This window comes from Caretta caretta, chromosome 5 (genome assembly GCF_965140235.1).
Source record: "Caretta caretta isolate rCarCar2 chromosome 5, rCarCar1.hap1, whole genome shotgun sequence".
NCBI classification, from domain to species: domain Eukaryota; kingdom Metazoa; phylum Chordata; order Testudines; family Cheloniidae; genus Caretta; species Caretta caretta.
The window spans coordinates 58,469,273-58,492,446 of record NC_134210.1 but is presented as its reverse complement, the minus strand read 5'-3'; the positions used below and the strand labels follow the sequence as shown (position 1 = coordinate 58,492,446).

General features: G+C 37.5%; 1 protein-coding gene across 6 annotated transcripts in view; it reads right to left on the bottom strand.

Annotated features, from left to right (window-relative positions):
* The window catches only part of ADGRV1 (adhesion G protein-coupled receptor V1), a 416,951-nt gene that overhangs the window by 392,218 nt on the left and 1,559 nt on the right, over positions 1-23,174 (bottom strand). For all 6 annotated transcript variants that reach the window (XM_075128570.1, XM_075128569.1, XM_075128566.1 and 3 more), the window contains exons 2-6: positions 10,446-10,630; positions 7,250-7,399; positions 5,796-5,891; positions 4,001-4,105; positions 1,410-1,523 (exon numbers count right to left, since the gene is read on the bottom strand). In XM_075128570.1, coding sequence (XP_074984671.1) covers positions 1,410-1,523; positions 4,001-4,105; positions 5,796-5,891; positions 7,250-7,399; positions 10,446-10,630 — 650 coding nt within the window. The remainder of the gene's footprint in view (positions 1-1,409; positions 1,524-4,000; positions 4,106-5,795; positions 5,892-7,249; positions 7,400-10,445; positions 10,631-23,174) is intronic.

Sequence of the window (23,174 nt, the reverse complement as noted above, 5' to 3'; positions counted from 1 at the left end):
ACAAAGGAGAGCCACATGCTCCCCACTGTGTATCTGGTGAAGCTGACTCTGGACTGCTTCCAACCCTTTCTTCCTGGCCCAATCCCATTCTCTCTAAAGCGCTCTGCTCTGAAAGACACTGGACATACTCCTAACACCATTTTTCATTCTGCCATTGAAAAAGGGAAAGAAAAGGAAGGGGAAAAAAAGAGGAGAAAAAACAAACTGGAAAATTTTTGATTTGGGGTTTCCCTCAAAAAAAAAAAATTAAAATGTCAAATGAATGAAAAAATTGTAAACACACATATTTTAAGAAAAGGCCATTTTGGGATAAAATTATTTTTAATTCGAAAAATTTTGAATAGTTCTAGTTATTATGTAGTGTTCATGCTGTTTAGAAGGCTTTTGGCCAGCATGGGCCTTTTGTTTTATTATTATAAGGAGAAGCTATCTATTTTCAAAGTGTTGCTCTATTCTTAAAAGTGTCTGTGTAAAAAATGAATCTCTTTCAACAGATGTGCTCCTTATGTCCACTCAAAGTAATGTCATCTTATTCTAGTGACAAACATAAGATTTACCTGCTTTTCACACCTGTTAGCTATGTAGAGCCAACACAGCTAAGAGAGACTGCTGGATTCTGTTCCATCTTATGCATCATTAACTGAAGGCAATGAAATTGCACAGGCATCACTAAGGGTATAACTATAAATAAGGGGTTAATATGATCTGCTATACCTTCATAACTGGTAATATAAAACAAGGAAAGAGCCCAAGTTGATTGTCTAACTACAGGTTGACTTTGAAAGAAAGCCGGTTAAGAAAAATATATTTTTATTTGGAAACAGAGAATATTTGCTATGGAAGATTTTACAAATCACTGTAGGAGGGACAGTTTAATAATGGATAAGCACTATACTTTGAGACCTGGGTTCAATACCTAATTCAGTCATAGGCTTTGTATGTGACCCTGGGCAAGTCACTTAACCTGCCCCATACCTCAGTTTTTCATTTGTAAAATGGGGATAATATTTTCCTTAAATAAATATGTATTTATATTATTTGTATTTTAGTTGTAGGTAGGAGCCCCATTCATGGACTGGGACCCCACTGTGCTGCATGCTGTACAAACACAAAACAAAATGAGGGTCTCCACCTCAAAAAACTTACAATAAGTCTCACAGGAGTGTTGTGCAGTTAAATTAATTAAATGCGCAGTTGCTGCTGGGATGAGGTGCCAGACAAGAAGGTAGAAACAACAAATGTGGAATCCTGAAATGCTGGTATTTACAAAGTCACTTTTCTGAGCAGAACCACACTAAAGCCTTCGCTAAGCCAAGCAGTTTTGTGCATTCATTATTCAAAGCCATGATGCATACAACTTCACCTTCTGCATATCAAAACCTTCTAAAATGAATCCAATTTGTTCCTACCTGGTCATCGAGCACTGTTAAATTATAAATCAGCACTGCTCTCCCAGGAGGAAAGGTAATATTGCCCTTAGCTGGGCTCAAGTCTTCTTCAGCTGGGTTTGGGCCACCTTCTACCTGCAAAAAATTCATTTTTCTGATCAACAAATATACAAGACATTTTCAAGGCTTACGTAACTTCAGATAAACAGGAATACAAGTCTAATATGGTTGTGTCAGTCTGATATTCGAAATAAGCTGTGTGGGATACACAAAGATTCATTGAATAGTCAATGGTCTCCTACCTCACAACTCTAAATATTAGGTATAGCAGAGGAAATTTTGATTTCACAAGCCATGTTGCAATAGTTGCAACAAAAGGGCTATTTTGGGTAAATATGCCTATCTAGCTGAATGTCTAATGGGACAAATCAGAGTAATCATGATGGAGGGATGGATGGCCAAAAGAATAACTAGAAGAAATTTGCTTCAATACGGGCCCATGAGAGCTCTTTAGTGTCCACTGATTCATAACTGGTTCTTTTGAATAGCTGAAAGAATGCGGACTATAATTTATTATACATAATTATCTGGATGGAACTAAATTCTGAGATAGAATTCTAGTGGGAATTGCTTTTGTGGCATTTTTTTCTGGTTTGTGACATTGAAGTTATTTATTTTTATGCAGTTATAATGAAGTTACAAATGAAATCTAATCAAACAACAGGCTACTTAGGGCAGGATGAGAATTTTTACATAGCTGATACTTCATAAGTACCTGTACTATTTGCTATGTGATAATATCAACTGATTCTATAGAGGGCAAAATTTCTTTGACACTAATACGTAAACAATAAATTGCATAAAAAGTCACATATTACACTGTACTTACATATTAAATATAGAATATAAAATTACAACAGCTCAATTGGGGTCATAATCAAAGCCCTTTGAAGGCCATAGGACTCTTTCCATTGATTTTAATGAGTGAGGGATCAAACGCTTGGTAGGTATTATGTCCAATTTTGGGCTTCACATGTCAGGAAAAGATGTGGACAAATTGGAGTGAGACCAGAATAGACCAACAAAAATGATTAAAGAACGAGAAAACCTTTAATCTAGAAAACTTGGGTTTGTTTAGTCTGGAGAAGAGAAGACTGAGGGGGAACATGATAACAATTTTCAAATACATAAAAGGTTGTTAAAAGGAGGAGGGAGAAAAAATGTTCTCGTTAACCTCTGAGGCAATGGGCTTAAATTGCAGCAAGGGAGGTTTAGATTGGACATTAGGAAAAGATTCCTAACTGTCAGGGTAGTTAAGCACTGGAATAAATTGCCTAGGGTGGTTGTGGAATCTCTATCATTGTCTAGCATGCTCTTAAAAACCTCCGATCACCTGTCAGGCATGGTCTAGCTCAGTGGTTCTCAAAGCCGGTCCACCGCTTGTTCAGGGAAAGTCCCTGGCAGGCCGGACCAGTTTGTTTACCTGTTATGTCTGCAGGTTTGGCCAATTGCGGCTTCCACCGACCGCGGTTCGCCGCTCCAGGCCAATGAGGACTGCGGAAAAGGCAGCCAGCACGTCCCTTGGCCCGCGCCGCTTCCCGTAGCCCCCATTGGCCTGGAGCGGCGAACCGCGGCAAGTGGGAGCCACAATCGGCGGACGCAGCAGGTAAACAAACCTGTACGGCCCACCAGAGGCTTTCCCTGAACAAGCGGCAGACCGGCTTTGAGAACCACTGGTCTAATACTCTTGCCTTGAGTGCTGGGGACTGGACCAGAAGACCTCTCAAGATCCCTTCCAGTCCTATGTTTCTATAATTATGCTTTCCCATAAACTAGCAAAACTGATCCAGAGATCCACATGAAAGAAGTTTTACTATATATGAAATGCAGAAACTAAAGTATACAATTGAAACTTAGGTGGATAAGAAAAATTAAATGAGATATTCAACATTTCAAATGTTGCTAGATTTGAATATCATACAAGATACAGTATGGCCTAAATAATCTAAAGTAACTAATGATTTTGCATGCCTCTCTTCTTGGGTACCAAGCTTGAGATATCTTAAAGGTACCAGATTTTCAGAAAACCCTAAACCAACATTTTAAAGTGTTCAAAAGTTAGGTCAAATGGTGAAGTTCTACTGTAACATTTATTTGTAAATATCACTTCAGAACTTCTTTTGACCCACCTCCAAGGACATTTACCCTTTCTGTATTTTAAAAAACTTTTATTAAACAATTTTTAGTTCTTGCTGACTTATTTTCCACTGGTGCAAGTTAACATAACTTTGTTTATCTTCCTAAGTTTTTTTTTTTCAAACCTTGTAACTGAAATACAAATATTGTATCATTATTTACCGAGATTAAATATACAAATTATAAAGAATATCTACCGTTTTCTAGTGTCTCCCAACAATTGTCCCTCAGATTATAGCTGGCTTACCTAACTACTATGTTTTTCAAGCGGCAAGTAAAGCACTCCTGTTTAACAAAATTTAGACAGCAGCAATTAGTCCTTTGTCTACATTCATACATATATAGCAGGACTATGATTTTAACCATGCAGTTCTAAGAAGGTATGCTGAGGTGTGAAGTTGTTTCAATAAACTTACCTCAAAAGTCACAGTCACAGTCCCATAGGTTCCCTTCTCCCTTATTAGAGTCAGAGGCACAAATTCATTTCTACCTGTGGGCTCATTCACTGTGATTAATGCAGACTAAAGGAGAAGAGAAGGGACAGGCAATCAGGCATTGATCAAATATCTCAACAGAGAGAGAAGAAAAAACTGTTACCATGGAAATACCAAAGTCCCACAAACAAATTAATCCAATCTGTAAACTGGTCCACCTGATGGTATGACGTTTCCTAGCAACCAATTAGTTCAACTAATAAAAAGCTTGAAAGACTTCAGATAAAAATATTAGCAGTGGTTACTTGAGTGCTTTTTTCTTTTTTCCCCCTTTTTTCTAGAAACAAACATCGCTACCATATACAAGCTACTTGGCTTGTATCATTATTATTTATAGAAGTTCCTAAGCCAATTAAAAACAGATTTTCTCCCTTCTAAAATCATTTATTAGATAGTTAGATATTTACATTGATTTTAAAATTACAGGACATAATTTATGTTGTGATACTGATTTTCATAAGTAGTCCAATTTTATTATTTTACAAATATGAGTTTTTAAATCTATTTTAGCTACAAAGACTTGTTCAGTCAATAAAGTTTAATTCACCCAGAAAACAAGTTGGGGCTATTTCTAAGGTTCTTGTGCTTTATTAGTAAAGGGCCTCCTTGTACAAGAGCCAGCCACATTCAAGATTGAGAGCATAAGCATGGAACTGCCCACTACTAATGGACTGGAGAGCTAGCATGGCCATGGTCCAGCCCCTACCACAACACAAGCCAACAGAACTAGCTTAGCATTGCAGGGAGAAGCAGGCATTGCAAGTTTTAATAGGTGGTGGAGTACCTCTAGAACACTACCAGGAATTCTAGCTGAGTCAGCTAGAATTCTTTAAGGGGCTCCAACTGCCGTTCAGCCCCATCTTATCTCCACAATGCAGCATGTGACACTCTGTCTGAAGCACTGCAAAGGGCACTCCCAAGCACTGTATTCCAGAAGTACTGACTAATTTATAACATGTTGGTGCCCGTGTGGGATTCTGAGATGTAAGTATAAAATACTGATAACGGATTAGTAAGGACCACAATATCTCTGGGCCAAATTCACCAATGGCATAAGTGAGTGTATATCCATGTAAGGCAATAGAGTAGTCCTCAACTTACTTTCACACCAGCAGTGAACTGTGCTCTCTAAAATGCACGTAGCAACATTACACATCATGTTATTGCTTTGAAGAAGAGAGGGTCTTACGCTGCACCCAGTGAAATAAATGGGAGCTCTGTTACTGACTTCAATGGGAGTAAAATTGGTCCCAGAGTTAAGACAGTATATTACCAACTTGCACAAGGAGAACACTGACTCATTTCACTTGCAAAGTGATGAAACCACTAAATAAAGTGAATTCCACTATAGGTACTAATCTACAGTTCTTTAAACTTTTGTATGGAGTTCCTGATTTGCTTAAAACCACCAAGGCCCCACCTTCCCCGGGGCTGCAAGTTCTATGTCTTCTAGGAAGACTAGCACACAAGCTTGCCCAGTGTGAGAGCAGCCCAATGAAAGCATGTCTGATAGTGTTCAGTAGAATTTCAGTCATATATATTTAACCATATTAAAGAAATCTGTAACTGGGCTGATTTCAAGTCACAAATGGGAGTTAGGTGCCCAACTGACACAGACTTCTAAGGAAATTAGGCACATAAATGCCCTTTGGTGCCTTTGGAAAATCACCCCTTTACACTATTTAAAATGATTAAGGTATAGAATGTAAAAACATACCATATTGAAGGAAATAATTCCAAAGGCATTGTCATTTGATAAGATTGTTACAGTGACAGACCTTGGTGACCCAAGCTTTATTCCTGCAGATGGTTTCTAAAATTAACAAGACATATGATAAGTGAACCAGCGATTCAGACAGTTTAAAAAAATGCAGTTTTTCAGTAAGAACTTGTTTTTAAATAAATATGTTTTCATTCAAAGTGTGAGTATGTCTTTCCTTTTGTTGTTGTTGGAGCTTTTTTATTTTTTTGATTGGTTCATTGTATTTTTGTATCTGGTTACAAGTTCCAAGAAAAAGGTATTCAAGTCAACAGAATGCACAAAAATCACTCTTACTGCCTATGGAAAACACATTCTATAGAGTCTGAGTCTGGTTAAACAATAAAATGCTCAAAAGAAATGTTGAAGACATTAATCATACCTGATAATTTATTAATGATACCATAGCAATAAGGAATTAGATATGAAGCATGCAGTCATGCTAGAAACGAAAGAGCTTTTTTTTTAGCATTCTGTATAGGCTGAAATTTTGGAGCTAAGTTTTATATGAATCTACAGGTCATGAGCAGATTGTTTACAGCAGTTTACCATGTATATATATATATATATATATGGATAAGATCAGTTTATGACTTTTCTATTATATTTCTGAGTTAAATACTGATGGGGAGAGGAAGGGAAGAAGGAAAGGGAAAGGAGGGGGAAACGTATATTTACATTTACTGTCAATCATTTGTGCTAACTATGAAACAGAGGGGTAAAATGAAGATTCACTTTTATTGCAGTGACTTTAAACTTTACCATGGACTGTTAACCTTCAAAAAAAAGGGAGAAAACAAGCTTCTCCAATAGTTGCCTCATTCTAACATGGTTTCAGAGTAACAGCTGTGTTAGTCTGTATTTGCAAAAAGAAAAGGAGTACTTGTGGCACTCAAATAAATTGGTTAGTCTCTAAGGTGCCACAAGTACTCCTTTTCTTTTATTCTAACATGGATTAGCAATATACACTGATTTACCTACATGCTGTTCAAGGTATATTTTTCCAGGGAGGTCTTTTTCTGAAGCAATGAGGATCATCCTGTTTCCCAACTACTTTTCACCCTTCCCCTTGAAGCAATGTCTTTCTGGGCAGGACAAGGAAGAAAGGACAAGATTCTCTTCAGAACCTCAGTTTTGCTTCTTAATGAACTGGAAACAGTCCCTGTTAAAGTCTCCATAGCTGAATATATTGCCTCTGCAGAAAGTCTCAAGCATGGTAAACAAACTTATGTCTTGTGCATGGAACTGCTAAGAAGTAGCACAAGGTTATCAGGTTGCCCGCTGTCCAAACTTTAAGCTTTAGACATGGGGAGCCAAATTCACCAATGAAGTAAGTAAGTAAGTAAGCTGCAGCCACATATGCCAAAGTCTTTTTTCTAGTGAAACAGATGAACAAAAAAACTAACACTTACCTGTAATGTCAAGTAAAACATGAACATCTCATCAGCCTCCGGAAGATCATCATCACAGACCGATATATAAACAGTTCTGTTTGTTTCTGTATCAGGTATGTACGTTGCTGCATAGGTGTCAAAAAAGTCACCAGTGTTTTCTCCGTAAATCTACAAGAAATACACATATGAATTTAACCTACTCCACACTTTCTATAATTTTCTTCTGACTTTGCTTTACGTATTATAGATGATGTTTTCTATATATTACTCCTCCCTCAATCTTCACTACTGTCAGTCCAAGTGTTTCTGGACAGATGGCACAGGACAACAACAACACAGTAAGCAACTTCCTATACCCATCCCGAGAAACTAAGTATGTCACTTATTCACAGCTAGTCATGATCTCATCAGGGAGCCTTAATCCATTCCAGTATGTGACTATCTTGCACATAGTGCACCACAGTGTCATATTTTAAATAGGAACACTATTTTTAAAATACTATTTACAAGAACATGCACACTACACATTATTAGTATAACAAATACTAGTATAGATGCAACAGCCGAGTGCTCTGTACTGTGACATGATGGTCATGGATCCAGAAGGAACCTCTGCTTCTCTCTTTCTCCAAGGTAATGAAGATTATATGCAACACAGAGAATTCTGGCAGATGAAGCAGACCATACTCTCTGGCACCCTCTACTAGAGTAACATCAATGCATTCTAAATCGGGACTGCCTGTTGGTCATTCCATTTGTGTAGAATAATAATATATTTTCAGTTATGGGAATTATTATACATTATTCATTTCAACACTTGCTAGCTATGAATAAATAAAGATTTTAACATAACCTACTTTAAACCCACATTTCTTAAATTATTATGTTCTTGCTAAACTGCGATCAGTCAACACTGAGCAACACACTCTGCCCAATCCTGTTCCCACTGAAGTCAATGGCAAAAATCTCCCATTGACTCACTTGAAAGCAGGATTGTCATTTGACAAATTACAAACCTATTGCTTTGAACCATCAAAGCTATTCAGGCTAGGTGTGCAGGTGAACTGAAGCACTGAGCTGGGAAAGCCAACTGAACCAGTGTGGCTGCAATGCCTCAAGTTACCATCCAAACTAGCACTGAAAGTTTGAACGGAAAAAGGCAGATGGAGCTGTTTGTAAGGGTTGAACGGGAACAGTGAAATTAGATTAGTGCTGAGAATGCTTGTGAGAAAGTTCAAGCATTTTGGTATGTGTACACAAAGACCAACATTATAAATTTGGTTGCCTAAAGTTAGGAACCTAACTATGGATTTAGGTGCCTAACTTTAGGCAACCAAGTTCAATTAGAAAATTTTGGAAAGAGTATTGCCTGACGCACTATTGAAAAGACCAAAAATCTCTAGTGTGGACAGACCACACACATCTTCCTACAAGAGTTGTTCAAAATTTTCACTTTTCTGAAATTGCAGCATATTTTGCTTATTTTAATCGGCTGTTTTTCAGCCAGTTTATAGAATGGTTGCACTTTTTCAAAATTTAAAAAGAGTCTGAATTTTTTAATGTTCACTTCTTACATTTATTGCACTATTCTGTTGCTTCTTAATATATATTAAAGCGTAGCCACAAAGATGCATGTCTGCATATCATACAATCCATACACATGCTAAATTAAGCCTATTACCACTCTAGACACTTACAGTGTTTACTAACTTTCTTCAACTTTTTATTTAAAATGCAATAAAGTCAAGCAATTAACTAGTACATTGTCAATATATAGGGCTATGTTTTATTTTCTAATCTCTTAGTTTTCTGTTTTTTCAAAACTGTTTTCCACTTGTTCTAGCCAAAGGATATATACCAAGGTATTGATGCAGTAATTATATGAAAAATGTTTATTCAGTTTAACTGGAATCATAGGGTTTTCAGTCAACTTTTCCTTCTGTATTTTGTCATCGATGCAGGACCAAACCCAAAGCAGAAACTTCTGGGTGCCAAATTCCAGTCTCTCTCCCCACAAGTGCAATGCTCTTCCTCAGAACAACCACAATAGCCATATAGTACTTCTATAAAACTAACAATAGCTATATTAAAGTATAAGCTTTATTAAAACAATGTGAAAATATTTGTAATAGCATTCTGGCCCCTTTCAATATAAAAACTAAAGAACTCTGCCATTTTACATGTTTTACAAGAGCACCAGTTTTCAAAGACATTCATGCCTTCTCTAGATTTTATACCCAGTGCACTGTCCTCTGGAACATCAATTTCTAACCTTTTTAACTCAAATAATATGCATCGTCCATTGTTTGAGCTCAGAAGAGTACAATGTTTGGTGACCGTATACAAACATGGCACATTTCTCTGGATCTACACAAAATAAAAAGTAGCAGACTCAGTGCACACATCTTCCCTCATATGGGGAATTCTACCACCCTCACTCATGTTGAGTAGAAACTTACTCTGCAAATTCTCATATTGATTTCAATATGACTATATAAAAAAGTATGGTACTTCTCAATGTGAGTAAGGGAAGCAGAATCAGGCTGATTAACAATAGCTAAGAAATAAAGAAAACAATGTAAACACAATCTAATCTCTCAGATCATTGTGTCCTGACTTCTACATAGCAGGTGCCTCCCAGGATCGATCTTCCTATTTCCCTTCTGAATGGGCAAATCTCTTCTCTATCTTTCCTTAATTGGCCTTTTTTTGAAGTAATAAAGCCACATGCCTAATTAATGAAGTCACTAAAGAGGTACAGCTGTTCTCCCTCAGCCCAGAAAAACTGGAGAAGGAAAAATTCTTTTCTCCCACACTCGGGAGTGGACTTTCAAGTACCATCTAGAATCCAAATCATACTGCCCTATAAACTCACGAAGCTCCACCAGGAATAGTAGTTGGCTTTCTGAGTAGCTATCAGTAGCCTGAAAACATTTCTACTGGCACAGCCAATGGAAATTTCCTCACTTGTAGCATTTGGGTATTTCTGACTCAAAACAGTCCCCACAGGGATCCTCAAGGGTACCTAGCTATACATCCCACTGCAATGACCCAGTTAAGAAAAGAAAAAGAAAGAAAGAAAGAAAGAAAGAAAGAAAGAAAGAAAGAAAGAAAGAAAGAAAGAAAGAAAGAAAGAAAACATACCAGCAGCAGTCAATGTTTCATACAGATATCCAAATTTCATTTAAAAAGAGGGGAACAGGCAGTTTCTTACCGATACAATTGCTGTGATGTTAGCTGGGTCTCCTGTTCTTTCAATAACAAGACGTATAACTGTTGTACTAGTTTCATGAACTACAAATTCTGTTTGCCCAGTAAACTTTACTTCTGTTTCTCCAGATGTGAAGCTGATGAATAATGCTAAAAGAAGGTTAACTAATAAACAAGCAGAGGGCATACCTATAAAAAAAAAAGTTTAAGAATAAAAGAAGTTGATGTATTTAGTATATAGGAAACAATTTCTACGAATCACTGACTGACTTACAGCCAACACTTCATATTCTACTCATTTCTTTTTTTAATTAAACTTGCTTTATTTTATTGTAATTTGATGTATAATTGGATATTTTCTCGTTTCACGGAGAAATATGATACAAACCCTAAGGACCATATTTTCAGTAAGATTCACATAATTATCAAATGCAGGGTTTTGTATTCACATCTGATCCACTCATCTCGTGCCTGATGCTGACAAAATTACTCGTATCCTTTGGGCCCAATCCTGCAATCTCTATTCAATCTTCCAAATATCAGTTTTCCCTGAGTAAGGACTGCAAAGAGCAAGCCCAAAACATGCACAGGCCATAATTCTGAGCAAACTGGATGACATATTTCAGCGGTGCAGGGCTGGGCCTATATTTTGTAGGTACAAATAACACTCCCTGCTAAAAACTGACTCCAAGTGTTTAAAATATATTCTACTTCCTATTGTATATTTTTGAATTCGCTGTCAGGATCTCTGATACTCTAAACTATTTAGTGTGTATATATTTGACCTATATTTTTATTACTGTTTCTCTCAGCCTCTCTCCCAGATTCCTTTCAGATTTTTTTTTTATTACACCCAGTTATGGCATCATGTTTTAATGAGACCGTGAACTCTTCAGGGTTGGGACTCTCCCTTAGTATGTGGGTGTATCCTTTTCTCTTAGGATAGAGCAATCTAAGACTCAGCTGGATTTGAGTTCCCTTACTCAGGGCCAAGTCCAGCGGCAAGTTGAGCATCCCTCAAGTACCAGTGAATTCAATGGGAGTTGAGAGTGCCCAGCATTTTCCAGAGGTACAACGCATGTTGCAGGATTGGTCCCCAATGGAGACAATTTTTTTTAGATAGAGTTCCTTCAGCTGACGAGAACAGTATTATAATTTTATTTTTAGATCTCTCTCCACAACATACCAACGATTTTCTTGTGAAATGGCAATTCACACATGTTCTAAGAAATGAATGTGCTGACAAGAATGGTTATTGACACAGAGAGCGCATTTTGAATGTTTGTGAAAAGTGAGTATCAAATTTTAAATCAGGATGTATTCAAAGAATGCCTGTGGTTCTAAAAACTATGCTCATCCAGTACGGTAAAAGAAATATGTAATCTTGCAATGAACTCTGCACAGGCAGATCTCTGAAAAAATGAAGCTTCACACAGACCCAGGGCTCTGCCCAAGCAGAACTTATTGCAGGATCAATGTGATCAGTGTCCAGTCAAAATGGGATGAATATTGCACTGTGTATTCACAATGAACTGAAAACAAGCTACAGGCCAAGAATAATTCACAGAAATCATGTATTGAATAATTTTGAACAATAAATAAACTCAAGAAAATTACAACCTTGTCACATAAAATTTACAAACAGGAAAAAAAAGACAAGATTGTTTGTTTAAATTATTAGTAATAAGTTATTCACTCAGCTCTATTGAACACCATCTTGGGAACAGCTGGGTAATGAAAACACACAGACAGATATTATCCGGAAGACAAAATCAGGGACGGAGCAGCCATCATCCCGATGAAACAAATGATCCATTTTACAACCCATTTGAAATGTGTTTAATTATTTCTGATAAGAATGTCACCCAATAAAATATTTTTTGCTTGAGGAATTTCACCCCACCACAAACTGAATCTTTATTACCATGGGTACAATCCCACAAGCCTTTCATTTGCAGAACTCCCATGGATTTTAAATGAGAGTTCTGCATGTAAAAGGCTTTCAGGATCAGCCCCCCGAGTTTCAATATTATCTACATTACGGACTGGCCAGCAACCCCAACTCCTCCACCCCACTCCTCCTCAACCTCTTTCAAGTATGTACACCCCCATGTCTGCATGAAGGGAGCAGTGAATGAATTGCCCTCAAGCTCAAGGTCTGCAATTGTTACAACCCTTGCATGGGGCATGCAACAAGAAGGGAGGTTCTTCATACACTCCTTTCCCCATGCACACCTATGCAAGGGTCTGTCACAATCTGCCCTTATGAGGTAACTTTCCAAGCACAGGAAAATGGTGTCAAGGAAGAAGAGCCACTTTAAAGAGATATGATGACACTCATTGAACAAACAACTCACACTTACAGGATCCAGAGTTACAGCAATATGATTTCAACTAAATTAAAACTTAAAAAGTTTTGGAAGGGATATAAAAACAAACTTCTAAACAATGGGAATTAGGATAAAACTTCCCCTATGGGCAGGTTACCCCATAACTGCTTAGTATAGGGTTTCTTGCATCTTTGCCTGAAGCATCAGGTATTGAACACAGTCAGGGACAGAATGCTGGACTAGATAGACAACTGGTCAGATGAAGTAAGGCAATTCCTATATTACTGTGACTCTGTAGGAAGATGACCCACATTAGTCACCTACTGATACCTATCAATTTAACTATGAGATGGTCTGACACAAAAAAACAAAAACAAAATAATTGAGGACAAAAAGGACAGAGCAAAAAAATAAAGATTATGAATGAAAACCCAATCCTGCCATTTCTATTAGAGTAGAAGACTCTAGGCACCTCACAGGACAACAAGAAAGCTGACTACGACTAACCTAAAAGTGATGTGTATTGGTCTCTACCCTAAATTGCTCTCCAGAGTATAAATTTTATCTTAAGTGCCTATATTACAGCTTGAATGTGAATAGTCAGTGTAACCTTTGTAAACTTTGAGACAATTACATAGTCTGCAAATGCAGGCATCTTCTATATGCAACTGAAGAGTCTGTTGACCTTTTCGCTTCAGCTGTTACCTTGTCATAGACTTAGCAAGTAGCTTCCCACGGTGTGTGCTGCAAGTAAATAATACTGAAAATATGATCCTTAGGGGCAAGGTTATAAAGTTTAGAATTACTTGAATTCTATTACCTCTACTAGGGGACTTTCTAAAACTATAGGATTACTCCTGTGGAACAAGAGAGGTTTCATAATCATGCCATCAATTATTCAGTAGGTGAGAATTCTTCCTCATTAAATTATTTGAACTATGATTTATTGTGTGCAACCTGCCAAAAATGACCTTTATCTCTGTGCATATTAAACCAACTTTAAAATATTACAGCTAGTAAAAGTAATGTAAATCAAAATTTGAACAGTTCAGCTCATGGGACTCAAAATATTATGCAAGGAGCCAGTATAGCTCATGATACTTTACCTTACAAAATGCTGGTCATGATTTATATACTGACTCCTCTGATCCTGCAAAGATTTACACATGTGCTGAACTATACACACAGTGAATGGGTCCCATACTAATCATATTGCATCAAGTGTCTTTGCAGGATTGGGCCTAAATTATTTTTTTCTGTGACAAGAATTATACATCTTTTTTACCTATTGTACCATATTAATATCGGTAATTTTATCTTTGACTTTTCATATTTATATTGAAACTACTGTAGTTTTTCCACAGTAAAAATACTAAACTTTTAATAGATAATACATTCCATCCTGCAATGCTGCTAAATTACTAATATTTATTGGGTCCAATTCTGCCACCTCGCATCCTTTAATAGGAGTATTGCTTTTTAGAGGACTGAGTGAGAAGGAATTTGAAGACAAGATTCAAATCACATAAAAATACAACATACATTGCCACAACTGCTACTGAGTGTGGGGGGAAGGGAGAATATAACAAATCTTTAAGAAAAGGGGTCTAAACAGCCTTTGTGACTCTGTAGCCTAGGAAGTCAAATAGAACCTCAATGGGCCAACAGCTGTGAAGGTCAATTTGGGCTTGATAGAGCCATAGCAAATAGAGATTTACAGTGTCAATAGTAGCTTCAAATGATGTTACACATTGTAATCCTGGATACTAAAAATGAATGGGCTTATTCTAAGGGTTTATATAACCAAGAATATTTAAAAATAGGTCTCAAAAGAAAATAACAGACTTTTAAAGACAGTGAATGATCCTGTAAATCCCAAAATTACACCCTTGTTAGACATTCAATGTAAAAATCAAAGGACTTTTTAAAAAGTAATGCTACTTAGCAGGTAACACACAGTTTCTTAGATAAATATAGCATTTTCTGGAGCACATTTATGTTTCTACAGAAAGAGAAAACTCCCAGTGTAGGATAGGAAAGATTACTTACTGATCCTATAAAATATTTTCTAAAACGTCATAAATCACAAATAAGTCATAGACCATATCACCCCTGTTCTGCTCCCTCTGACAATTCATGTTTACTGTCACCAAATAGCATGTTACAAAAAAAGCATTAATGCAGTCTGGGTATGCATTTAATTAAATTGAAAGAATGTCACACACTGGTTTTAAACTACCACACTTCACAATGTCAGTGCTGCCTTAGGAGATGCCATAGTTGAATAGCAGTTTGATGACATGGTTTTCACTTCAAAGATGTGCAAGCCAGATGCCCCAAAATCATACAAGCTTTTCTGATACTTTGTACTGTTATTTTCTCTGTGGCTCCTTTTACTCACATATTATTCATAACCTTTCAGAAGAAAATATTGCCCATTCTTGCACCTACATTTCTAAGATCACATCAAATTATTCTAAGATTGGACTTCAGTTAAGCTGCGTTTTGCTTCTGGGCCCTGATACCGCAAAGACTTACAACATTCTTAGCTCTACACATTGTGAGCTATTCCACTGAAGTCAACGGTGCAGATCAAGGGGTGAGGGTAGTGAAGATTGCCTTATGCTCAAACTTTACGATGCTGAATTTCTCCCAATCACCAAATCAACAACATAAATTTAGTTTTTTTCAATTTAATTTTAGAAGGTCTTTTCCACAGATTTTTATACTCTGACTTTTACATTTGATAATCAAAAGCTTTTAAAATGGAAGGCACCGCTCACTTTCTCTGGGGTGGGGACTCTGGAGGATGGTGGCACACACTCAGTCTGTGAGAAAGGATCAACATGGAATGGGAAACAGCAATGAAGGGATCTGAACTTGAAAAGGCAGTAGCCAGGTCATAAACCGACATTAAAGGAGGAGGACAGTGCAGGATAGCCAACTAGGAAGAGAGAAGAGAGGAGAGAAGAGATCATGAATGGGGGAAGCAAAAGGAGATAAGCATCTGGAGCCAAGACTAGCTGTCAGACCTAGCATGGCTGATGGTGAGGGGAAGATGGTAGGGGATATAGGTAGATGTTTTAGAGTGGAGCGATCTCTTCAGATCTGTGACTATTTTGTATTGCTTACTTTCACATTGTACTCAGGATTACTAAAGTGTATAGGTATAGCACATCAAGGTTATAGCATTTATCACATTCCTTCCTATCTGTCCCCATTACCACAACTCAACTACTATACACCCAGCCAAGCAGAACCTCAAAAGAATGGCTTGTGTGCTACTCTGCAGTGTGAGCAGCATGATGGCCATCTCGGGCTGCCAGACAGTACCCTATCCTCAACTGGGTTTGTTCCACTGTGCACCCTGCAGGATCTTTTCCTGAATCAGTGTGGAGTCAGAACTGCTCTTTCATCCTTAAAGGCAGTTTCTCCAGAGCACGGCTGAAGCACACTAGGTTGGAACTGTGCAGGAAGGCTTACAATGTCACCACCTTTGCTGAACTTGTTGTTGAGATAAAACAAGAACTCCTGGTTTCCAGCACTGAACTTTACAAACATTATGAAGCATAATATTATAAAATCATATGAATTGTAATAATATCAGTTCATTAAGATTCAGAGTTTCCTATAAAGAAAAGGAGTACTTGTGGCACCTTAGAGACTAACAAATTTATTTGAGCATAAGCTTTCGTGAGCTACAGCTCACTTCATCGGATACATTCATAGAGTTTCCTATGTTGCCAGTAATATAACAGGAAAGGAGTTTCTGTATTTAAGGCTTATCAGAACGTTTCTCTTTTGACCTCACAGCTTCACTAGCTCAGCTGTCAATATTAAGGACCAAATTTTCAAAGGAGGACACAATGTGTGTGCCAGCAAAACCTGGCATTTGAATAGGGTGTATTGTCTCAGCCCCTTTCCCCCGTGAGACTGGAGGGGTGGAGGGTGGAGAAATAAATCCCTTACTTTGATGGAAGAGGGCTGACCAGACAGTGCTTCCATGTCACTACTTCAGAATGACATCCCAATACCTCGAGAGAAGCCTGATGCCTCTACCTGCTGCAAAACAGAGGAAGCAGGAGAGTTATAAAAGACCAAGCAGCCAGGTTGGTTGCTTCTCTCTTTGCTCCCCTCTTCCCCATTCTGGACTCCTCTGATGGATGTAACATTTTGTGGGAGACTGTCAGTATCCCATTTTTTCATGCATATTATTTGGGGGCCCTGCCCCCTAGCTTCTGTCTTAGAGTGCCGACCCTCCTTCCCTCTTTGCTGCAGGGAGCATCACTCACAGGTGCCTGTTCTCCCCTTTTTAATGCAAAATATTGGGAAACACTTGACCTGGCCCCACATATACACACACATTGCCAGCTGCAGGGAGCTCTCAACTGGCTTCCACTGTCCCAAAACTCCCAACTCAGTGGCTTCATGCTGCCCACCAAGTACTGCTGCCATGATGGAGCACTAGCAGGCTCCCGTTTCAGTTTTCAGGAGGGCTTATTTGCATTTGAAGGAGATTATTTTTAATTACACAAATATTAGGCAATTACTCTCCTGAACAACAGCTTTTTACCATAACTGCAGGCCTCTTTAAAACTTTACGAAAACTCACTAACTTGACATGTAGCACGGAGAATGGAGCTACAGCTAGTTTAATGTACCTGAAAGTATTTCTATATGAAAAACCTCTTTCTCTCAATTAAGTCCCTTAAAGAGGACACTCATCCTTCATTGTATAAATATTGTCCCGAGGAAAGGAGTTTGAGCAACCTTTCATCACATTCATATCTACTGGCCAGGAAGCTAACCCTCTTAGCCAGCTAACTAAATCTACTGTACTAGCCAGGAACCCATACTAAAGATGGTGAGGTCTCCCAGCTGAATCTAGAGGTAGAACCCTGATGGAAAGGCCAAAGCATCCCAGCCTCTTCCTTGAAGCTAATGGGAGAGAGGCGAATGCCATCTTCTCCTCCCTCTGTTCCTTGTTCAAAGTGAGGGAAGTGGGACCATTGCAATTCATATTCTGCTTTTGTACTTTCTGGTGGCTTTTTTCTTCATCCTCTCAAAAGGGGATGGATGTTCCTTTCATGTGCTCTTAGTATTCCTTAAGCTTATAAGGATCTCAGGAGAAATGAGCTTTGTCTTATAAGTCAGGTAGAGCTTAGGGGTCTGCAAGGTTCAACTTATCTGCTCTGCCTACTTTCTTAAGGCAGAGCACAGAATGAAGTGCCAAATTATCAGACACTGCTAAACTCACTTATTGAGCTCTTTGCCTTGCCAATGGCAAGCATGCAAAAAAATTGTTCATACAGAGCATAGGTCTTTAATTACAAACATTTGTGGATACCTTATAACCTGTTCTGAATAGACTTCCTAATCGTAACCTTACTGGGCATCCCACAGAACCATATAATAATTATGATTAGCATTAAGGGCCAGATTCTGATCTCAGTTATTCAAAGTTAAATCCAGAGTGATTCCAATGGAACTTACCCAACTGGAGTTATTCCATATTTACACCAGAGATCAGAATCTGATCCTGTGTGATAAACAATCAAGCTTCGGCTGAAATCTGCTAAAACAACATTCTTTTATCAAGAAATAACATACTATGGGTTTGATTCTGATTCATTTACAGTAAGTTTACACCAGTGATTTCCAATGATTTCAACTGATCTACTCCTGATCTACACTGAAGCAAGTGAGATCAGAATCTGTCCATGTGTAGCTATATCCAAAACCCAGTAATACCATATATTGTATCAGATAAATATGCTATAGTACTGCAACAATTGGCAATATAGCTTGTAGTATTTTTGTCATGTACATAACTATCACTGAAGCGAAAGGCAAGTCCCATAGAAGGATCCCATTCCAGCAAACCCTCATTCTCATGCAAATAATCCTGTTTCACACAAGTAGTCACACTGAAGTCAGTGGACATCTCACATTTGTAAAAATTACTCACTCAAAGGTTTGCAATGCCAGGGCAACCCAGACATGGCACAACATAGGTGGCATTCTTCCTCTCAAAAGAAGTGGGGTGGATGTGCTTTTCACTTAACTGAGACTATGTTTACACTGCAATTAACAACCAGTGGCTGGCCCATGCCAACTGACTTGGGCCTGCAGGGCTCAGGAGAAGGGGCTGTTTAACCACGGTGTAGACATTAGGGTGACCAGACAGCAAATGTGAAAAATCGGGACAGGGGGTGGGGGGATAATAGGAGCCTATATAAGAAAAAGACCCAAAAATAGGGACTGTCCCTATAAAATCAGGACATCTGGTCAGACTAGTAGACATTTGGGCTTGGGCTGGAGCCCAGGCTCTAAGACCTGTGAGGTGGGAGAGTCTCAGAGCTTGGGCTGCAGCCCAAGCGCTAATGTCTACACCACAGTTAAACAGCCCCTTAGTCCAAGCCCTGCGAGCTTGAGTCAGCTGGCATGGGCCAGCCGTGGATGTCTAACTACAGTGTAGACATTCCCTTAGAGGCCTCCTATCTCCCACAAAACATGCAATCCCCACCCCTCACACTTAGCCAGTTTCTATTCTGTTGTATCTCTCTCACATGGCTTCTTACACAATTGACCAAACAGCTGCATAACGTCTTGGTCATTACAGATGCTGACCCACAGCTACCATGAATTATAGAAGGAATTGCAAGTGCTCAGCACATCCCAGAATCAGACCCTTAAATACTGGTGCCAGAAACTAAGCTGGTGTAAACTGATATAGTTCCACTGGATTCAATGGAGCTATGCCATTTTACACAAACTGAAGCTCTGGCCCTTGGACTTCGGAATAATTTCCATTTGTACCTTGAATTTGGAGGTATCTGTCACCCCCTTAAAATTTAAATTTGAATATGAGGACAAAATTTATATCTCTAATTACTGTTTGCCTGGCTGAGCCATACATTGCATGCATATCATATTACTGGATACTTTAGTGCATATTCATAATTTATCTCTCATGCCGGAAAGCTTGAAAAATAAAAATAAACAACCTTGACTATTGCTTCTTACATAATAAGTTTATAGAAAAAATGATTTGCCAGGTGAACAGAGGTGAATTATAGCCTCGTGACATGGATTAAAGGGTATTATTTCAAGTGAACTGACAAAAGAATTATAGCTATGTATTGTGGTTCCTTACAAGGGAATAAGTATGTATGAGCTACACAGCAAATTAATGTGTTACCCTAATCACAAAAATAAATCACTCATAACAAAAAAATATATTCTTAAATATTAAAACTTGTATTGAATATTTATACTAAATTACAGAAATATATCAATATGTGCATCAATTATTTGATTAAATATATTTCATTTGTTATTACAGGGAAGCAAAGAAGAGGATTTTTTCTATAGATCTGTCTTTAACAAAGGCCCCAAAACAATACCTCTCCATAGAAGAAAAAAATACAAGGCCTCCTCTCCAATCTATACTATGAATTAATCATTTACATCTCTGCAATCTGTTTTTAAATCATACAAATGATAAAGTTCTGTGTACTGAAGGGAGCTCTGAAAGCAAAAGCTGTCTGGATTCAAAGACTCCTCACATTATCTTTGTTGAGTGGTTTGGGGTTTTTTAAAACTTTTCTAAAGCTTTTAACCTGTGCCACAATTTAATAATGACTATTTAATAATTATAATATTCCCTTATTAGCTGGGTATTTAATTTTCCTTGCCCGATAGCACCCTGTAGCTGAAGACAAGGAAATCTCTTTGTTGAGTAGTTATTTAAGACCAGCAACAATAACTAGGCTGGAAAGAAAGGTACTTTGAGAGGATTACACGGGGCTAGTTCTCAACAGCACCAAGCCGAGAGCAGCAAATTACAAACCCAAGTACTTCATTGCATGTAACCAAATTGGCTGGTTGAAATGCTAATTGCTTTTCAGCAAAGCTAAAGACAGACAGAGGACCTTGTGCTTCAGAGAATGACACACATTTTTTACCCCACTTCTGCACCATTGTCTCGCTGAGAATTATTCAAAATCTATTCATAAAGGTAGTTCTTTCCCTAACCTTTAAAAATGTGGGAAATTTCTACCGCTCGCCTCTGACCAGTACCTCAGATCTGTTGGTGTGCCAAACCCATAACAGATGGCTGAATTAAGAGCATGTTAAATCCCTAATAAAGTAAAGCTTGAAACAGTTCAAAGCCCCAAATATATAGGATGAGGCCTGGAGAAGTGACGGGGGAAAGAAATAGCTTCTTTTGCTAGCAAATAAAGAATGCAAACCCTGATTTACATAACTGTACTTTAACTTGGAAAAATACAACTGACACAATATCAAAATATCTTAACATATAAAGAGATAATACTATGGCATTTTAGAGGGAATTTTCTTGTCAACATATTGAAAAATCCACTATCACAAAATTCAAAATGTGTATAGACCGTGCGTTTCATTGTATTTCATTTTGCCAGATAAATTCAAGTATTCAATCAGCTTCTTGCCTGTTTAAATCAACACTTGTTATTTATAACAAATTGCAACATTTGGTGAGTTATAAAACAATTTTAATAGTTTTCAAGAAAATATTAATAAGTCAAGCAATGAGTCAGCATTTAGGGTTGTGGGTTTGTTTTAGTTTTTTTTTTAAGATTTGAAACACTGTAGCATCTCTAGTTTTCAGCCTCTTGCTATAGCCATTTAACAATTCCTACTGATCCCATGAGCCGAATCCTGCAAAATCTCATTCATGCACAAAGTCTTTACTCAATTTCAATAGAACTACTTGCTTGAGTCAGGACTTCTTGTGTGAGTAAGACTTTACAGGAAGAGGCTCATTCATTAGTCAACTGTAGTTTTCAAAGTGAAAAGGTAACAATGTCCCACCTGGATTAGGTTGTATAACATACCAGTTATTCACCATGTCAATCTCTTTCCCTCAAAAAACTAACATACTTCTCTTGATAAAATGTGAACTTTCTCTGAATTGCTGGAACTCCACTGAATATCTGAAATTCACAGCATCAGATCTATAAACATGAATTTGACAATGAGGGTGTTATGCATAGCAAGCAATGCTTAACTGTGCTTTTTTGGATGGGAGAAGTATTCTGTCCAACAGTGGTTATAATCTAAGGCTCTGATCCCGCAAAGACTTAAGTACATGTGTAACTTTATGCAAGTGAATAGTACCACTGCAGTCAATAGGAATACTCATGTGTGTAACATGATGCATGAGCTTAAGTCTATGCAGGTTCAGGGCCTAGTACAATGTGTATGAAGAGTTTTCACGTAATAATTCATACTTGCTCCCTCCTAATTATATTTAGGATGTAATATTCTTTATATTTCTTAAAGGACAATTTATACAGTGACAGTAATACTAAGAACACATTGTAAAAGGGCACTCAGTAAGAGCAAATAAGAGAGAGAAGTGTTATCCAGCAATAAAATGAAGTTAAATTATCTTAGACATTCTATTTTATATAATAGCAAGAATCCAATGGAGAGCACATAGTTTGTTAATACCTATAAAACCATGTTAGGCTAAGAGATCTTCACAAGTACTCAAGACAAGTTTAGTAGGTCCATCTCTATTGAACTTTTTCAATAGACATTTCAAAAGACATTTTCAATTACAGCTTTCATTTTAAAATGTTAAGTATTTTATTAAAATTATATTCACGTTAGGTATCAAATATTTCAAAATACAATACATAAGCAATAATAATTCAGTATTAATCTCTTCTTTACCCACGTTCTAATTTCTGACAATAGTGGAAGTAGAGTACCACTCCAAAAGGTGATTTTTTGCATTATCAATACATTTTCTCAAAATTACCATAATTGGTTACAGCTTATGGCCCAAATCCTATAGAAATATACATATGTCAGTAACTTTACTAATATTAGTAATTCCATTAATATCTATGAACCAGATTCTGCAGCACTTCTGTACTTGATTAACTTTACTCATGCAAGTTGCTCCATTGTAGTAACTTGTGCTACTCACATAAGTAAAGGACAGCACATGTGTAAGTGTTTGCAAGATCAAGCCCTCTGTAACTACTTGTGTGAGTAAAGTTACTCAAGTGTGTAAGCATTTACAGGATTGAGTCCTATATCTGAGAGGGTTTTTTAATGGAAACCTATGAGCCTCTCAAGCAAATAAACTAGACCCTCACTATTTTAAATAAAATGATGCTATGCCTGTCATATAGCTTTAAACCTTTCCTATATTTGGCTCAGACTTCTAATTTTTAAAAAAGCACAAAATGTTAATAATAAAAGGACACATTTTAGGCCTGATTCTGAAACCTTTATTCCACTAAAGCTCCCCACCATTTCAATGGGTGTTTTATCTGCATTAGGATTTCAGGATCAAGTTCATATATTTGCTGGCAGTTCTTCAATATCCAAAATATATTATTTTT